Here is an 18053-nt window from a genome sequence, read left to right as displayed (position 1 = left end):
GAGACTGTGCTGCTCTCCATGGGGTGGCGGGCCAGCAGCAGCTCTGTTTCCGAGTCATGCTTTCCGTGTCATCTCCGTTTGTTACATTCCAAAGACTGGCCGGTGCATCCTCGTCCTCCTGTATGCATGTGCCCTCAAGGCAGCATGCACCTTGGAGTTGCCCTGTTTTCAGTTCTACTGCGCTCTTTCTCTTAATTAATGTTTCGTAACAAAGCTGGGGTCCCACAAGCCTTGGACCCATGTTTACTAAGCAGTGCAACTTCAAACAAATAACTTTCTCTGAAGTCGGCAGAGCGGGTTTAAACTGCTCCTTGTGCCTATGCCGAATGCGCCGGTTACCCCAGCCAGTGTTTGGAACAGCCAAACCCGTCACCCAGCTTTCAGAGCCGGAGCTAAGATGGGACAGGGCCGTATCCTGTTCTATGCTCCTGTGATTTTTTTCTCTAGGCAAGGCTGTTGCTCTGCTCTGAGTGTCCATCCTGGCTGTCTTGTAATGCATACTTTTTCCACCAGAGAGAGCCTTGTCTTCATCAGCACGGTGGTGTCTGTAACATTTTTGTGCAACGTTTTTCCTTCAAGGCTCCTTCAGTCCGTTGCTAGCCTGGTGTCGACTTGTTTAATTTTACCCTATTTGATTTGTAATTCATAGGAGTGAATGCTGGACTCTCCCAAGAAGGTCTTGAGGGGACCTTTCCTGGGAGCACAGCTTTTGCTGCTAGCACTTTGTGTAAACCCTGTTAAATAGGGTTGGCACGCATCACCACGCACGAAGAGGGAGCGAGCACCGCAGGCCGTATGCTCCAGTTTTCTTTCTCGTGAACGTCCTGGCAGCGAGAGCGACGTGAGCCAACCGTCCCCAGGGGAAGCTGCGGCGAGGCTGTGCCAGGTCCCGGGGACTGCCGGCCGGGGAGCTGAACGCCCGGTGCCGTCTGCCTTCTCGGGTGGAAGCTGGTCCAGAGAGCGAGCGAGGTTAGTGCGGAAAGGGTTAATGTAGCTCCTTGCATTTGTTAATACATTAAAGAGGCCATTTGCTGAACTAACAGGAAAGTTTGGAGCAGATTGCCAACAGCTTCCTCTTCTAATCCCTGCACCAAACAGATTGTACTGTGTCTCCTTGAGAGGAAGAGCCAGGAGTGGTGTGTGACCTCTGTGGTGTGCTGTAACAATAAACTATTTCTAATGGTTTCACCGATTCATCTTCCAGCCTCGTGTTTTCACAGTAAATGTTTTGGATGAGCAAGAGTTGCCTTCCTCCTCCCTCCCCTTCTTACTCCCTGCTCCTGGGAGAGATGTGGGCAGGAAATTTCAGAACAGGCTCCGTGTGTAATAGAAAAACAATCCTGTTTGCCCGGATGGCCCAGGAAGGCTCGTCTGTAACAGACAGCAGCAGTGCCCCAACAGCCCTGGCACGGCCCGCGAGCCGAATACAGAGGAGCTGGAGGGGTATTTGAGAGAGCCCATACGTTGCGGCGTTCCATACGTTGTGGCGTTGCTGCCAAGGCAGAGCAGCCCCTGCCCGTGCTGCAGTCCTGTGCCTGCCTGTCCCTCGTCACCTGCGGGCCAGGAGCAGGGCAGGTCCCCTCGGAGCTCTCCAGAGAAATGGTTTCCAGGGGAAAAGGGCTTTCCTGGAGGCAAGGGGCATGGGGTGGATCCCAGGATGGCGGGGGGGGGGAATGTTTGGAAAGGCAGCCTTCCAGCTGTGTGGTTTGCGATGCAGCTGAACTGGGGTGTTTGTTTTGCAAGGATTATTCTGGAATTGTTGACAAACTGAGCAATAAACAGTCTGCACTGGGGAGCGTGTGGCTCTGTCCAGATCGCAGCAGTGGCCATGTTGTGCTGCCCCTGCCTGGGCTGGGGTCTCGTTTCCCCTCAGCAGGATTTTCTTCAGCTCGGTGGGGTTGCCCAGCGGCCCCGAGCAGCCAACGTAGGACCTCCTGTGTGGGACTGTCACCCGTTTCAAACGGGCACGGGTCTTGAGGGCACCGTTTGCCGGAGCAGTGCCCTCGTGCAGCACCACCTTCACGCTCGGTCCTTGAGTGGCCCCAGGGGTGCAGGACAAGGGCGTCTCATCAGGGACGTGTCTGAGCCACGGGCTGGTTCTTTGACACCAGCTAGTTCCCTGTTAGTTTGGATTTAGTCCCTTCTGCTGATGGAAGCAGCAGGATGCCTGCGGGTCTCTCCTGCCTGGGCCAGCCGGACCCTCGGCAGTAGCTCAGCCCCCTGGGTCCTGTCCCTGCCAGAGGCGGTGCTGGGGTTCCTGTGTCCCTGGGAAAGCAGCTGTGCTGTGTTTAACGGTGTTTAATTAACACTCGCTCGTACCCGTTCAGCTGTGGCAGTGGGGTGGGAGCCGGCACCCCGCAGTGCAAGCTGAGCATGGAGCTCTTCCAGCTGTGTTTTAGTTGGCCAGATGTTTAGTTAAATAGGAGTGTCCTCCCTCGAAGAAAGTCGTTGAGGCAACATTGCTCGTTGCTAATTAAACCCTGGAGAATACAAGCAACCTCATGCTGCTTCCTTCCCACGCGGCACCCAGAGCCCTCCCCGGTGCCCCCAGCCCTGGCACGGCCCTGGCTCCTTGCCAGAGGCGCCGGAGAGGTTCGGGCCACCGGACAAACACCGCGGCAAACCTGTCCGTTACAGACACAGCACGCGTGAAGGTGACAGTGAATTTCAGTCCCTTAACATTTACAGGAGCAGGTGATTTGTCACTCCTCCCGGAGCGGCCGCCGGAGTCTCTGTGGTATTTCCAATGCGCAGCTCGGTGCCGGATCCAGCCACCGTGGCATTTAACGTGACTTGGGTGGCAATGGAGGAGCATCGCCCCGCGCAGGAGGCAGCGGCTGGGGGAAGGGAGAAGCTCCGCTGGGAGATGGCGCTGCCTGTTCCCCGCTCCCCCCCGCAGAGAAGGTCCCCATCCCCGGGGACGCTGCCCGCGGATGCCCTTGTCCCGTGGGCTCTGCCCGGCCGGGGACCGCTGCCTGCACAGAGCCTCCTCCTGCCAACGTCCCTGGGAGCAACGCATGAGGCTGTGGGGGAGAGGGAATTACTGCCAGCGTTATGCAAGCGGCATTGCCTTTAAATAGACTCTTATTCAATGTTGTCCAGGAGGCAGCGGAGCCGCCGAACATCAGCGCCGTTCGCTCGCTCGCTCGCTGGGGCTTTGTTTTCTCGTTCTGCAGCCCACCCCCGCGATGCTCTGGAAGTTGTCTCGAAGTTGGTTTGGGGCAAAGGCCTCCTCGCCGACGGCCCGGGAGCTTCTCCCCCCTCTTCGTTAAATGGCAGCAGCCCTTTCACTCGGTGTTTAATTGAATTGTGTAACGCGGTGACGCCGTGGCAGAGCCGTGGTAGTTTCTATGCCAACACAGCTGGATGGCGGCACTGCCTGGGGAGGCAGAGGGGCTGCCCGCACCCCGACACGGCTGTGCACCCCGCTGCCGCAAACGGTTCCTGAAACACCCGTGGAAAAACAACCGGTGAGATGAAAATCCCCGTGGCAGCTGATTTGTAGGTCTTTCGTCTGGGTCCAGTCGCTTTCTGGCACAAGCTTAGAGCCACAGCTGGGGTGCTGGGCATGGGGGGGGGGGGGGCACGGCCCCCAGGGTCTGCAGCCGTGAGCAGCAGCCCTGGGGCAGAGCTGCCCCTGCAGCCCCACTCGGACCCCCCCCAGCTGCAGCTTTCGGCTCCCACCCTGCTGGGAACAACCTCGCCGCGTCCTTTGTCCTCCACCCTCCTTGGCAAACACCGAGTCAGGACCCGGCGCTGGTTTGGAGAGGTTTGCAGCCGGGGGTCTTCTCTTTTCCTTCTCCTCCTCTTCATCACGCCGCACCCCGAGCTCGCCCTGTCCTGCGTGGAGGAGATAAGCCCGAGGGGCAAGGTGCTGCCCACGCTTGGGGGTAGCACTGGTGGTGGTTTGTTTTGCACTTAAAGCCTTGCAATGCCAACCCCCCACTCTGCTGCACACTTGGAACCAGGGGGAATCGGCCGCTGGCTCCTTCCTTTTCCCTGTTCACATATTTTAAGTGGCCTGGTGTCACACTGAGTCACCAGCAGAGAGATGGAAGAGGCTTTGGCAGAGAACAAGCCTGAGTTTTGATAGTTCAACTGTGGGAAAAAAAATCAGCGCAATTTCCTAATTAGAGCAGTGATGGGAACAAAGCAGATTTGTTAGAGAGCTGCGCGGCTGAGTTTGGGAATGTGACCTTTGCTGGCTCTTAGTGCTAGACGGGAGCTGTCGGTGTACGGTGGTGCTTGGCAGTGGCTGAAATGCTTCAGCAGTGACTGCTCTGACGTAGGAAAGCCAGAATTTCACCTTCTGGGGGAAAAACCAGACCCACTGCCAGAGTGGTGTCTAACGTGGAAGGAGCACTGGGAAATGGCTGTTGGCCCCGGGTCACCTTCCTTTGCCACTTCCCCGATACGTGGGCTGGTTTCCCTGCCCCGCAGTGGAATGTGGCTCCTCAAGTTGTAGGACAAGCTGCGGACCCATGCCGGGCGTCCCTGCAGGGCCAGCACTGCAGCGTGACCAGTGGTCCCCTGCCCTTGGCTGCCGGCCGGCCGGCCCGGCCGCGGGACCGGCTGCTTTCGGCACAGGCTCCCAGCCAGCAACCGGGCTGCGCAGGAGGGCTGGTGCCAGGTTGCACCCAGGGCTGGAACGAGTCACAGCCCAACAGTGCACGATTAATTAGGAAGAGGAGGAAACGAGTGGAGACGAGTCCCAGGGCTCTGCCTGTGCCTTTGAATAAGAAGGAGACAATGCTCCTGCGTGAGCCCAGCCGTGCAGAAAGGCTGGAGATGCCATGCGGGATGCTGGGTGGCCTTGGGACTGGAAGAGGAGCGGTGGGAATTCGGTGTCGTGTGCTTCAACCCCCAGAACCAGCGTTTCTGCCGCAGCCTGGGTGCTGGTTAGGGCTACGACAGCCTGACTGAGCTCATCAGTGTGGCCGTGGAACGAGCAAACGTGACCAAGGGTGCTGTGGGGCTGGGGTCTCGTACGAGCCCAGAGCAGTGTTGGCTTGATGCAAAGGAAGAGGTGCCGCTGGGCAGGTGATGGCAGCGGGACCTGATCCTGTCCCTTCAGCCTCCTCTCTGTGAGCCACCCCTCTACAACTGACCGGTCCTTCTCAGGTGGGCAGGGGCTGGGCGGGGGGGGGGGGGGGGGCAGCACCCAAAGGTCCCTACAGCACCCAGTGCCCCCGTGCAATGTCTCGGCTGGGGGCACTGCCCCATCCGCTTCCCCAAGTTCAGCAGCGTGATGCAAAAATCCCATCATGCCAATTATGCAAATCACATAAACTATTCCTGTTATTCAGAAGTATCCCCAGAGATCTCCTTAGCGATCTCTAATTCAGCATTACTCACTCATGAAAGCAGGACCTGGGGCAGATGAGGAGCGAGAGGGGCTGCTCAGCAGCCTGGGAGCGAGGAGGAACCGCCGACCCCAGCACATTTCTGGGCTCCTCCAGCACACACAGCACCGCTCCCCTGCCTGCTCCCACCCCAGCGTGGCTTAGCACGGGCTGGGTTTGCTTTGGAGCTGAGATTTCTCCCTTCCAAGCCTCCCCCGGTCCCTGAGGAAGGCAGCACGGCCAGGGACCCGTCCGGCTCTCCCACGGCCGGTGCCAGCCCCGCTGCCCCTTCCCCTCTTCCAGCAGCGACCACCTCTCCCCCCATCCCATTCGGTGCCTCCGCTCCCTCCATCTTCCCAGTTCCCATCACAGCTCTCTGCATCCGCAGCGCTTTGTTCTCCCACCCACTCCCTGGTTCCTCCGTCATTCCGGCTCCTCCCTGCGCTTGCTCTCCCCAGGAGCCTCCCGGGAGAGCCCAGGCTCCTCCATGTCGGCTCCGTCGCTCTCCTGCGCGGCCTGGCCTGTGTCACCCCTGCCCTGGGTCTGCCCGTGCCGTGCCCGTAGCCATCGCCGCGGGAGCCGGGAAGGGGGCAGGGGTCTGCAGGGGACATGCGAGCAAGTCCCCGTGTCCCCCCCCAGCCAGGAGGTGGGAGCCGGGGGCTGCCAGGGCCGTGCTGCGGGCACGCTGCCGCTTTGCCAGCTTTATTTTAACCGCGCAGGCAGGCTCCGGCTTTGACCCGGAGAGCATCCCAGACACCAACCAACAAAAGTCTGCCTTTCGCATCCCGTTCCCTCGGGGGATGCGGGAGTGGGAGCAAGGGGGGGGTCCGTCCCTGCAGCGGTGCCAGGCGAGCGCTCTGCCAGCGCCTCCCCCAGCCCACGCTCCCTCCCCGGGGGCCACCACTTATTTTATTGCCATTAGTGACGCCGGTGATGAGACCCAACCCCGGCCGCAGCCCCCAGCCCTGGCTCAGTGCGGCCGATGGAAAGGCCGGTGATGGCAGAGCCGCTTTCCGACGGCCGGCTCGGCTCAGCCCGGCGGCGTCCCTTGCCATAAGCGGGGCCACGTGCTCCGATGCAGAGAGCAATGCAGGTAAAGAGCTGCTGTGTCACATCAGTAAGCAAAACAGTTCCCGGTATACAAATGACTGGCAACAGCAACTTTCACTGCGGAGAGTCTTGTTCGAATGCTACTTCCAACAGGATTAGAGAAAACCTGCTTGGGATGGTGAGGGGCCAGTTACTCTGCCATGCCTCAGTTTCCTCCTTTGTGAAATAATCCTGACCCACTTTGTAAACTACCATGGGTCCTGCTCGGCAAAGTGCGAGGCAGGTGCTGGAAACCTCTGTCGCCGCTGTTTCAGACTCTGCGCTGGATTTCAGTGCTGCAGCTCCCACCCAGTAAAATAAGAGCCCGAATTGTTCATCCTTTGCTAATCTGCAATAAATAAATGGCTTTACTTGATTTTCTGTTTGTGCTCGGGAGGATTTAACTGGCTGAGAGCTGCTGGCACATGCAGGGAATCTCCAGGTTTGTGACAACTGTTAAGTCCTGACCGTACGAAACAGAAGGTGTGAACTCGTGTGTGCCTCGAGGCAGCACAGGCAGCAACGGGCTGGGAGCAGCACACTTGAAGCTGCACACTCAACACTGCACATTCGAGGGACGTGGCGCCCGTGGTGATGGAGGGACCAGCGCTCACCAGTACAAACAGCGACGGGTACTGGCGAGGCACCGCAGCCGCTCTTGCCGGCATCCCGGTGAGCGACAGCCACGCTGCAAAGGGAAGAGCAAAGCCGTGTTTCGGTGGGTGGCTCCGGGACCCCGGTATCGGCTTGGGGTTTGCTGCCCCAGCTCTCGCAGAGATTAATGAGGTGCTCAAAAAAAGCAGGGGACAGGCTGGCGTTGAGGAGGGCCCCCCCCACCTGCTCGGCGGTGAGCCAGGGAGGCAGGAGTCCGAGCTGAGCAAGGTGGACAGGGAAAAGCATGTCCTGTGCTTGCGGCTGGGTTGGTTTTGCTCAAACCTGTCAGGCTGATTCCCCAGTGACACACACCCCCCCCCCCCCACACCCCCCCCCCCAGATGTCAGAAAAATCACATTTAAATTATTTTAGAAATAAATAACTCCTGGCGCAGCATGGAGAGGGCTCACAGCCGACTGCACAGCAGCGGTGCGTTAGGACTCTGATGGGGAAGCCATCTGCCTGAGACAAAAAGCACGGAAATTTCCTGGTAATCTCATTAACAAGTTGACACTTGCAGGTACGTGCCTGCCCCGAGCCAGGCTGTTTGCAGAGGTCGCGGAGGTGTGGTTGGGTTTCTCTTTTCCTTTTGGTGCATAACAAAAAGGAGGCAAAGGGAATGAAGGGCACCGTCACCCTGAGGTGACGGAGCCGCTGCCTCCGTCCCCGTCCCCGCCGTGGGACCCTGTTGGACGAGCAGGTGAGTGAGAGATGGAGGCGGCTTCTTCAGCCTCGTCCAGCTGCCTGCAAAGGCTCCCTGTTCCCTGCTCGGTGGCTCCTACTCTGACACCATTTGTCTTCTTTCCAGGTGCCGAGGAGCAAGCAGCGACCACCCGGAGCCATTCCTGGTGGCAACTCGCCCACCTGCGCCCGTGCGCCTCGGCAGAAATGCCGGGGCGATGGCGAGAGCGGGGGGCTGTACCTCCGTTTCCTCCTCTCTGTATCGGCCGCTGACACGTCACATTCAAACCTATGAGAGGTTATAACCCACCTTTATTTTTTTCTCTCTCTCTCCTGCGTCACAGGAGGCTTTCCTGAGGCGCTGAGGATGCGGCAGCTCCCGCTGACCCCACGCAGCATCGTTTTCCCCTCCCTGGGCAGCTATGCCACCCTGCAGCCACCTCCCTCCTTCCCCGGGCGGGCACCGCACCCACCCGCGGAAGCATTTCGGTGAGCGGGGAACTCGTGTCCACCTCGCTGGAAACCCGGAGGAGCTGTTGGCCCTAACAATCCCTCCGTGCAGCCGCTGCCCTCGGCCATCGCTGCCCCGGCACGGCGCTCGGTCCCTGCTCCGGGGCGCGTGACCCGGCCGGGAGTGCTGGCGTGACGCCACGCTGGTAATTAAGAAGGAACCTAATGAAACTTCGAAAAATAGCACAATTTCCTCCCCACACCTGCAGCCGAGCGGGGTGGATTACATAAGTTGGTGTTGCCACAGCAACTTCACTCCACCCGGGGCTGGAGGTGGCCGGTGCCGCGTGTGCCGATGATGTGCCGTCACCCTGGGGAGAGACCCTGGTTTTGCCAAGGGGAGGGATTGCTCCGGGGATGGGGATGGTGCCAGCTCCAGCGCCGGCGACGCCGTCTCCGGGTCAGTGCAGGGCTGCTGCGTGTTTATCCCGCTGGTGTTAAAGGTCTGGCGTCGTGGGTTTCCCACGTCGCGCCCACTGGGTTTTGCTCCTCCGGCACAGCCCGTGCGCGGTGGAAGGTCCCTGCCTTCGGAAAGGGCGCCTGAGAATTGCCGGGAGGTGCCGCGGGGATTTAGAGGGACTCTGCCACCATGGTTACCCTGGGCACGCTCCAGCTGCCGCCAAGCCCTGGGGAGTGAATCACCCTGACAAAAAGACAGCTAGCAACAAAACCAAAAACCAAAAACAAAAAAAAAAAAAAAAAAAAAGAAGATAATCAAAGCAAACGTTATGGCACTGCACGAGGCAAAGGCAGGTTTTTCCTGCCACAGGTTCCCAGGGTGCTCCGGGTGGCTGCGGGGCGGCAGCTCTACCTTGGGCTCCGGCACAGCCCCACGGGGCATGGGAAGCGCAGGCAGCACGGGCAGCACGGACCAGCCCCGGGCAGCTATTGCCAGTCAAGAGTTTGTGACATAGGAAAAGCTAGGGGCAACGATAATTTGCTAAATCTGCCTCTTAATGTGAGGATAAGAAATCACTGGCTGCTTCCAGCCGAAGACTCCCTTTGGGAGCAGGGGGTACGAGGGAGAAAGGTTTTCAGTACTGAGACTTCCTGGGGATAAGGAGAAGCAGAGGATGGGAGGAAAGTGGAGCGGCTGTCTGAGAGCAGGCCTAGATGCGAGAGATTCTCTGAGGGTCGTCCCAAAGGGCCTCTTTTATTATGAGAAATTACAAATCCTTTTATCTTCTTCACCGGAGGAACAGCTTGTTTGAATTGCTGGGCTGTCACGCTGGAATTAGATGCAAGAACCCCCCACATCCATGACGTAGCGAAGAACTTACATAACGTAACTAAAAATAAGGTGATGGAGATGCGGATAGAGGCACTTTCTTCCTGGACGCTTGATCTGAAATCCTTTGCCGGCACTGGAAAGCCAGCGAGGCGCCGGTGTCCGGCCGAGGGGGCGGCATCCTGCCAGGGCCCATCACAGCCTGGCCGCTCGGGATGGAGCGGGCTCGAGCGGGAAAGGGGCACTGCAAGATCCCAGCACCGACGCAGGCAGCCGAGCATCCCTCCTGGGAACGTCTCCCGTGGCAGCCTTGTTCCCAGGTCCCCCCTGGGGTTACATCCCACTGCCGCTTCTCTTTCTCAGCCCTCGTGGGAAAGGGTTAGCTGGCTGCTCCAGAAAAATGGGAAAAACCCTCCTCAGGGGTCATAAATTCTTCCCTGTCCTTTGGAGTGTGGAACCTCTGAGGGGGTAGAAGCCAAAATGGGACCCAAATGCAGCCAAAGTGAGCGGTCACCTTTGGTGCCCCCCCTGCTCCTCACCGGGGCTGGGATGGAGACCGGGAGGCAGCAAGGGGAATAGAAACGCGAGGTTTGGGGCCAAGGTATCGACCTCGGCTGCTTGGGCTCCTTGTTCTCGGAATTGATGGAGGAGATGATGGGAAAAAAAACACGCTCAGCTGCTTAACTGGTTCACCGCTTCTTGCGGCAGAGAGGAGGGAGAGGAGGGAGAGCAAGGCTTGGCCCGAGGGCTGGGACGAGGCAGCCGGTGGCAGCCTGTGCCCGGCGCCCTCCAGATGTTCCTCCTCTGTACGGCCACAGGCACGCGGTGACACCCCGGCCGCCTAAAGCTCCCTTTTAACCAGGGATCACCCTGCGGAGAGCAGCAGCCGTGGTGGGGAGGGCTGTAAGGCCGGGGGACAAGGGACGCTGGCCCCGGAGCACGGCCCCGCTCCTCGTGTCCCTCGGGACCTGTGCAAAAGCTGTCGCCGCTGGCCCGAGGGACGGGAAGGATGGGGAACCATAGCTTTGCCGTTCCGCGGGGACCTGACGGCCGGGAGGGCTGGCGAGGTCCTCCCGGGAAAATCCTGGTTCTTGCGGGGTGATGAGGTGTGAGGCTGGCTCTGCTGGCTGGCCAGGCGGTGGGACAGCATGGGGACGGTGAGGGGGGCAGGTGGGCAGGGGCTTCATCTCCTCCTGCCTGGGCTGGTGTCCCCTGCTCCGAGCGCTGCTCCAGGCTGAGGACAGGCACCGCGAGCTGTGCCACATCGTGCCGGCCATGCACCGTGGTGACTGCTCATCCCACCTCTGCTGTCCTGGACAGCATCCACCGTCCTTCCCTGGATAAAACCAAAACCACCGGCTGGGCTTCCCCTTCCAGCTGCTCCTCACCCATCCACCCCGCACTGCAGAGCTGAGGATCGGGGCACAGCACCAGGCGTGTGGGGTACAGAGAGGGCGTGGGGTACAGCAGGGGCTGTGGTATGAGGTGTCTCAGGGATGTGGGGTACAGCAAGAGCCATGGGGTGGGGTGAAGTAGGGGTATAGCATGGAGTATCATGGGCTATTGTATGGGGTGTAGCAGGGATGGGTTATGGGGCATAGTGGGGGTACGGCACGGGGAATAGGGTTACGGGATGGGGAATGGGGTATGGGATGCAGAATGTGCATGGAAGGGCGTACAGCATGGGCAATGGGGTACAGGATGGGGTATGGCATGGGGAATGTGGTTATGGGATGGTAAATGGGGAATGGGGAATGGGGTACGGGATGGGGGATGGGGAATGAGGTACGGCATGGGGAATGGGATTACGGGCTGGGAAGTGGGGTTACAGGATGGGGAATGGGGAATGGGGTTACGGGCTGGGAAGTGGGGTTACGGGATGGGCAATGGGGAATGGGGTATGGGGTGGGAAGTGGGGTTATGGGCTGGGAAGTGGGGTTACGGGATGGGCAATGGGGAATGGGGTATGGGGTGGGAAGTGGGGTTACGGGCTGGGAAGTGGGGTTACGGGATGGGCAATGGGGAATGGGGTATGGGGTGGGAAGTGGGGTTACGGGCTGGGAAGTGGGGTTACGGGATGGGCAATGGGGAATGGGGTATGGGGTGGGAAGTGGGGTTACGGGCTGGGAAGTGGGGTTACGGGATGGGCAATGGGGAATGGGGTATGGGGTGGGAAGTGGGGTTACGGGCTGGGAAGTGGGGTTACGGGATGGGCAATGGGGAATGGGGTATGGGGTGGGGGAATGGGGTTAGGGGATGGGGCACAGCGAGGTACAGGAGGGGCCGCAGCACGGCGCACCCCCTGCCCCCCCCGGGGCTCGCAGCCCTCCCTCCCCTTGCGCGTCCCCCCCCGCCCCGCCGTCGCTCCCTTTCCCCCCGCCCCGCCGCCACCGCCCGGGGCGCGGAGCCCGGCCCGGCCCGGCCCGGCTCGGAGCGGCTCCTCCCCGCGGGGCGGACCGGGGCGGGCGGCGACCGCCGGGAGCCGATAAAAGGCGGCGCGGCCGTTCCTCCGCGCCCGCCGCCCGGCTCCGCGCCGCTCCGCACCGCCGCCGCCGCAGGCCCCCCCCTTCCCCCTTTTCCCCTTTTTCCCCGTCGTCGTTGTCGCCGCCGCCGCCGCCCATGGTGCTGCCCGGTCCGCCCGGCATGTCCCGCTCGGAGGAGGTGCACCGGCTCACCGAGAATGTCTACAAGGTGAGCCCCGGCAACAGGTGCCGGCCCGGCGCTGCCGCCGGCTGCAGGGCACCGCTGCCCTTTATTTGGGGTCTTATTTTATTTTTTAAAAATTTTTTTTTAATCCTTCCCCCCCCCGCCCCCATCTTCTCCGCCGGGAGCGGGGGCAGAGCGGGTTGCGGTGGGCGGGAGGAGGTGCCGCCGGGGGCCGCGGCCGCCCCCGCTCCCTGCCGGGGGATGCGCTCGGGCTGGCGGTGCGGCGGCGGCGACCGGAGCCCCGGGAGGGAGAGAGCGGCTGCCGGCGGCCCCGGCGCTCCGCAACGGGGAACAGCCCCGAGTCCACCCCGGTGCTGTGGGGGAGCCCGCGGGGCCCGGGAGTGTGCGTGGGAATTGGTCTCGTCCCACGGGCGGGCAGTGCTGTCCCCAAATCACCTCGATCCAGGGCGGGTTTGCGGCGGTTGCTCGCTTTCCTGCAGAGATTAAAAGCGATCGGAGCCTTTTCTGTGTCTTGGTTGTAGCTGGAGTTCGTGAATCTCTCGGGGTTGGGTGTTTTGGTTTTTTTTCTGCTTTGCTCCCAGTGTCATGAGAAAAATGAAATAATTTATGTGCTTTAATTTTCCTTGTGAAGGAAGTGGTTTCTGCTCTGCTGGGTCCTGTGACCGAGTCTAATAAAACCTTTCTAGCCTAACATGTAATGCAGGATGTCATTTGTTAAACTGGAAAGCTTGCATGATTTCCTGCATTTTAAGTGGTTAGATTGAGTTACCTGGGAGCATTAAGCAGAAAAAAAAAAAAAGAAAACCTCTAGTAGAAGAATTTAGTACAAAAAATGCTAAGGTACCGAAGTTCTAAAGTCTTGGGTTTGGGGATCCTGGGGTATAACAGCTGTTCAGACAGAGCTAATGGCACCCAAAATCTTGGCTACACTGGATGTGGAGCAGGTCCACAAATGGAGTTTTCTGGCTATGACATTTAACTACAGCTGGGGCTTGGGTACCTGGGGCTCCCTTCCACCCTCTAAATGCAGCCGGTGTACCCAGACCCATCGCCGTGTGGGTTGCTCTTGGACTTGGGCAGAGCCCAGCACCCACAGGGTGTTAATGTGGTCAGGTCCCCACGCAGGCGGGAGCCTTTCCCTCCCACGGAGCTGAGTTTTTGCGTATCAGCACGGCTCGGGCCCCGGGAGCTGCCTGGGCAAACAGGGCGAGAGCTGCTGGAGATCGTCACCGGCCCTGCCGGTCCCCCGGACTGGGTGGTGGTGTGGTCGGTCTGGGGACAGTTGCTGGGAACAGTTTCGGCAAGTGACTCAGTTGTTGTTTGAGGTGTGTTGTCCTCGAAGAACTGCGCTAATAGCAGGTTTGTGGAGCAGGTCACAATTGCCCCGGGCGCCCGTGCGCAGCCCTGTAAGGAGCGTGCGGGGCAGCTCGTGGGCGATCGCAACAACTGCGCTTAAGTGATGCTCGTTTCCCCCAAGAGACGAGGGATGAATACAGGCTGGGCTTTTCCCTTGTCTCTGACCATCAGCTTTGGAGCTCCTGCGCTGCGTGAGCCGTGGGCCAAAGGGAGCAGAGCACCCTTGGCCCGGAGCAAGCGGCAGCACCGTCTCCATCGAAGCCTGGCTGATCTGGGTGAAATGGAGCTGGTGCAGAGGGTGCACGGGGCCTCTTGGCCCCAAGAGCCAAAGATGGACTCAAGAGGAGTCCAAAGGCCTCCATCAGTTAGCGAACACTTCAATTTCTTGGTATTTTAGTGGGAGCACCTGGGGTGTAGGGAGTGAGGACGTGGAGCTGGAGGCAGATCTTGTGGTTTTACCCAACATCAGCATCTCTGCGCTGGGAGCTGGAGAAGGACTGTCCTGACTCCGTTTGCGTTTTCTGCAGTGAATGAGGAGCCTTTTCCCCTCTGAAGATGATGATGCTTTTCTTGGCCTCTGGAGACACGTGGCATGGGGTGTGTGCAGGAACCAGGTGTTTGCCTGTTTCTGTAAAGAATTCTGCAACCTCCTGGAGCCCAGCGCGAGGGCTGGAGGCTCACGGACTGTGTGGACTCTCCAGAGCTCTGTAAGCTTTGGAGTCTCCCAGTCCAAAACCACCTCCGATGCTTCACATCCCCATCGCCCAAGTATGTTTTTTGGCCCATGCTTTTCTGGCGTGTGCAGTAGCCTCGAACGCTGCCGTGGTCAGGAGGAGACAACCCCGAGGAAGGGGGACGATGCCGGGGGAGGCTTGGCCATCCCCTCCTCGCAGCCGCTGAACCCCCAGCCACAGGGCTGCGGGATGGGCGGCTGCCCCACGCTTCGCTTCTTGCCGGGGTTTCAGCAGCAGCCGGACCAGGGGGTCGAGCCGGTTCCCCGCAAAGTCTGGAGCAGGCAGCTCTCCGGCTGCTCCCCGTGCCAGGCACCCTCTCCCGCGCAGGCTTTCCCGAGGCGTTCTGCTCGGGAAGCCCATTGTAATCATTTTCCAGAACCAGAGCTCACCCTCGGAGTGACTGTGCTAATGAGATGGTGAAGGAGCTGTCAGCCGCCCCCTTGCCGATGCTGCCACTACAGGCAGCTGCCTACACATGTGTAGTAATTACAGAGGGAGACGGAGGCTGCTGGCACCTTCCGCCAACGTAATCCCACCTTCCCTGGCGCTGATTCACTCGCGTGGACCCTGTCGTAGCGGTGCAGCTGCCGGGCTCTGCTGCGAGCACGGAGGGGGGGTGAAACCTCGCCGGCTGTGGGCGCAGGGTCGGGCAGCTCGGTGGAAGGGCAGCTCTCCGGGCACCGCTGCCCAGCTCCGCTCATCCCGTGTACAGGATTGCCTATTTGCAGAAAGGAGGGACTGGCGAATCCGTCTCATTTATGATGGAGTAGATTATTGCCATTTACAGGCTATCCTCCATTTCATTTTAAAGCTATTTCTTTGTGTGGAAGATTGTTTTGCAATGGTGTATGAATAGCTCTGCGTTTGAAGAGGTGTTTGCTTAAAAACACCCCAAACTCAAAGCCTAATTGTCTTGCACAAATGCAGGCATAATTCCTGATAGTCATTTGCTACACATCAGCTGTAATAAATGTTATTGCCGGCATAACAGCCTCTTGCCTCATTATCTCCAAGTCCAGAGGGAAGGGGAGCGATTCTTGCTCAAGTGAATCAGAAGGCAAATTGTGGGTGGTTTGGTGTGTTTGGCAGCGGAGGGACGATGCGGTGTGACAGGAGGAAGGAGCTGGCCCCTGGAGTCATTCCCCAGATTCCATGCCCTCCGCTCCCCGCTGTCACTGCTCCCTGCTTTGGGGCTTCCCACACCCCAGATGTGGGAAACCTGTTGGCTGGGTGCCGGGGCTCTGAGCTGACCGGTGCATCGCGGCGGTCGGCAGCACCGTTGCACGGCTGTGCTGCGCAGGACCCAGGGCTGTGGTGTTTTTTATAAGGCAACACGCTTTTGCCGGAGTTGCATCTTTGTAGGGGTCTTGGCTCTGTAGCTGAGTCCACTTGAAGCGAGGCTTTGTGCTGGTCCAGCCACGGTGTCGTGGGCTCTGTTCCGGCTCCAGCACTGCCCCGTGGCTCGGCACAGGGGTGGCGATGTGGGGCTGCCCTCGCCTTCTGCGGCTCCATCCCCTCTGCGTGCGTACCGTGCTGCTGCGGGCTGGCAGAGTGGTTTCTGACCTCTGCTGAGATGGTACATCTCCAGACTGTTGAAACTCATGGATTAAGAAGTGTTACAAAGCAGGTAGCTCCTAACTTGCCGAAGGTACCCCAAATAGCTTCCCGTGCTGCCTGCAGCTCTTGCCGATGAGAGATGCGGCTCCCTGGGACGGAGGCAGCCGCTGGCTTCACCTTTGGTGCCTCGTTGTGTTGGGTCTGCTCGTGGCTGAGGTTTCGCTCCCGTGCTGCTCATGTTGCAGGGCAGGGTATGGTGTAAGCCGGCACACGTTGACCTTCTCCTGCCCTGAGCTTTTGGAGCTGAAGCCTTTGGCCGAGTCGAGCCCCTTGGTGCGAGGTCTGTGGGGAAGGGGCTGGGGCTGGGTGACCCTCCCAGCTCGGCAGCCCCAAGAGATCCCAGCCTCGGGGGACCGGGGGACAGGTCTGCCTTGCAGGGGTGACTGCTGGTGGGTACTGATGAGGTGTTCCCCAGCGGGTGCTGTGAGCTAGCATGGGGGGGGGGGGGGGGGGGGCCTCTGTGCACTGTGCAGGTCCCCATTCTGGTTTCCTTCAAGCCCAGACCCCAGTGACAAAGATGTTCAGAGCTCTTGCCCTGGAACTTGGGTCTCTTCATCCTCCGATATGACAGCTAGTAGAAATTAAATGACTTTAGATGTGGACCCTGGGTTTGGGTTTTTTTTCAGATTCCCTTGCTCCTGAGCTTTTTCTCCAGTAAAAATTGTGCTGAGCCATCTGGCTTTGGGGCAGGACCTCGTGAGAGCCCTAGCTGGGGGACAAAGGCTCTGCTGTTCCCGTGGGCTTGGAGCGAGCTTTGGGAGCGCTCGGTGAGGTGGGCTTGCCAGCGGCGAGGGAGGGACGCAGCACAGCAGCCGTCAGCAGCTCGGGTTGTGAAACACTGCTGCTGTGTTGTGTGTTCTGGTACACTGAGATGCCAGGGACTTTGGCTGGATGGGGATGTTCCCGGCGGCAGAGCTGCGGGGTGGGTGTGTTGTAAGCAATTGAAATCAGCCCCGCTGACGAGTCCAGCGAGGCTTCCCTCCCGGCAGTACCTTGGCTCTTAAAACTACGGGGCTGTCTTCTGATGGCGCAGGGCAGGATGAGCCGAGGTGGAGGCAGCGCTGGGGTTGGTTTGGGCATTAAATATTAATGCAGAAATAATGAAGGTGTTCCTGGAGCAGGGCTGACCCATTTAGAAACAAAACTTCCTTATAGCTGAGCCACTTCTGCAGCGTGACTGTGGCGTGGTGGAGTGTCCCGTGGTGCTGCCCCCTCCGATGGCACTCGTCATGGTCACATAATGTCCTGCTGTCACCCATGAGTTGCCCAGGAAAGCCGTGGGTGCCAGGCTGAGCTCAGGCCACCCCTGCCAGTGTGCAGCATCCGTCTTGCAAGGAGCCATCGCGCCTTACTGCTGCGTGGGGGCATCAAAGAGTGGCACTTGGGAAAAAATTGAAGGTTTTTTTTTTAGCTCAAAGTCCATCACTTGTGTTCACTGAGGTGTCTGGGATGTCCCCAGCGAGTGCTGCCCGGGCTGTCCCTGCGGCGGGGTGGCTGGGAGGGAGCCCGGGACACGGCACACGCTGGGGAGTTTGTGGTGATGCTCATCCCGTGGTCAAATCCAGGAGCCTCCTCGCCCCGATCCCCGGTTGTCCGGCCCTTTGCCGTATTGCCATGTGGAGGAGAGACTGGACATGAAGTCTGGCTATAATGACGGCACTGTAATCAGGGCAGCGCATATGTTACTGACGGCCTGACACAGCCGTGCGGGCTGAGGTCCCATCCCACCGTGCGGCGATGCACCGCAGCCGGTGCTGCCAGTGGTGCAGAGCCCGGGAGCCCAGCGGACGGCGGCTGCTCACCATCTCCTGCCCCAGCAAAGCAAAGCAGTGCCTGCTTTTTATTTTGCTCTGTATTCGGTTTTAGGAGCTACCTGGGAGGCTGCAGGGATGGACCTGGGGAGAACTGTGCAGGCTGTTTTTAAATGTTTTTAAAAGCCCTTAAGGAGGTGTTGCGCAGGTCTTTCCTACGCAGAAGAAACCTGATACAACCTGAACCAGCTCCATTTCCAGCTTGTTCTTGGGGACGACTTAAACTCTTACTTAACAGGCTGACTATTACGGCATCGGAGCAGCCGGTAGGTCCTTGGTGTAGCATGGGGTGCACTCAGAGGGACCTTATTTTCTGTTGCCTCTTCTCCCCCTAATTCAGCAGGACTGTGTCCTGGAGACCTCG

At 59.5% G+C, this 18053-nt stretch overlaps 1 protein-coding gene across 9 annotated transcripts in view; it reads left to right on the top strand.

Moving 5' to 3' along the window:
* Positions 1 to 12029: 12029 nt before the first annotated feature.
* BAIAP2 (BAR/IMD domain containing adaptor protein 2) overlaps positions 12030 to 18053 on the top strand; it is a 48950-nt gene continuing 42926 nt past the window's right edge. For all 9 annotated transcript variants that reach the window (XM_049812036.1, XM_049812035.1, XM_049812039.1 and 6 more), the window contains exon 1: positions 12030 to 12195. In XM_049812036.1, the coding sequence (XP_049667993.1) occupies positions 12124 to 12195 (72 nt within the window). In that variant the 5' untranslated portion in view covers positions 12030 to 12123. The remainder of the gene's footprint in view (positions 12196 to 18053) is intronic.

This window comes from Accipiter gentilis, chromosome 10 (assembly GCF_929443795.1).
Source record: "Accipiter gentilis chromosome 10, bAccGen1.1, whole genome shotgun sequence".
Lineage (NCBI taxonomy): Eukaryota > Metazoa > Chordata > Aves > Accipitriformes > Accipitridae > Astur > Astur gentilis.
The sequence above is the reverse complement of the archived record's forward strand: the minus strand, read 5'-3'. Positions and strand labels throughout refer to the sequence as shown.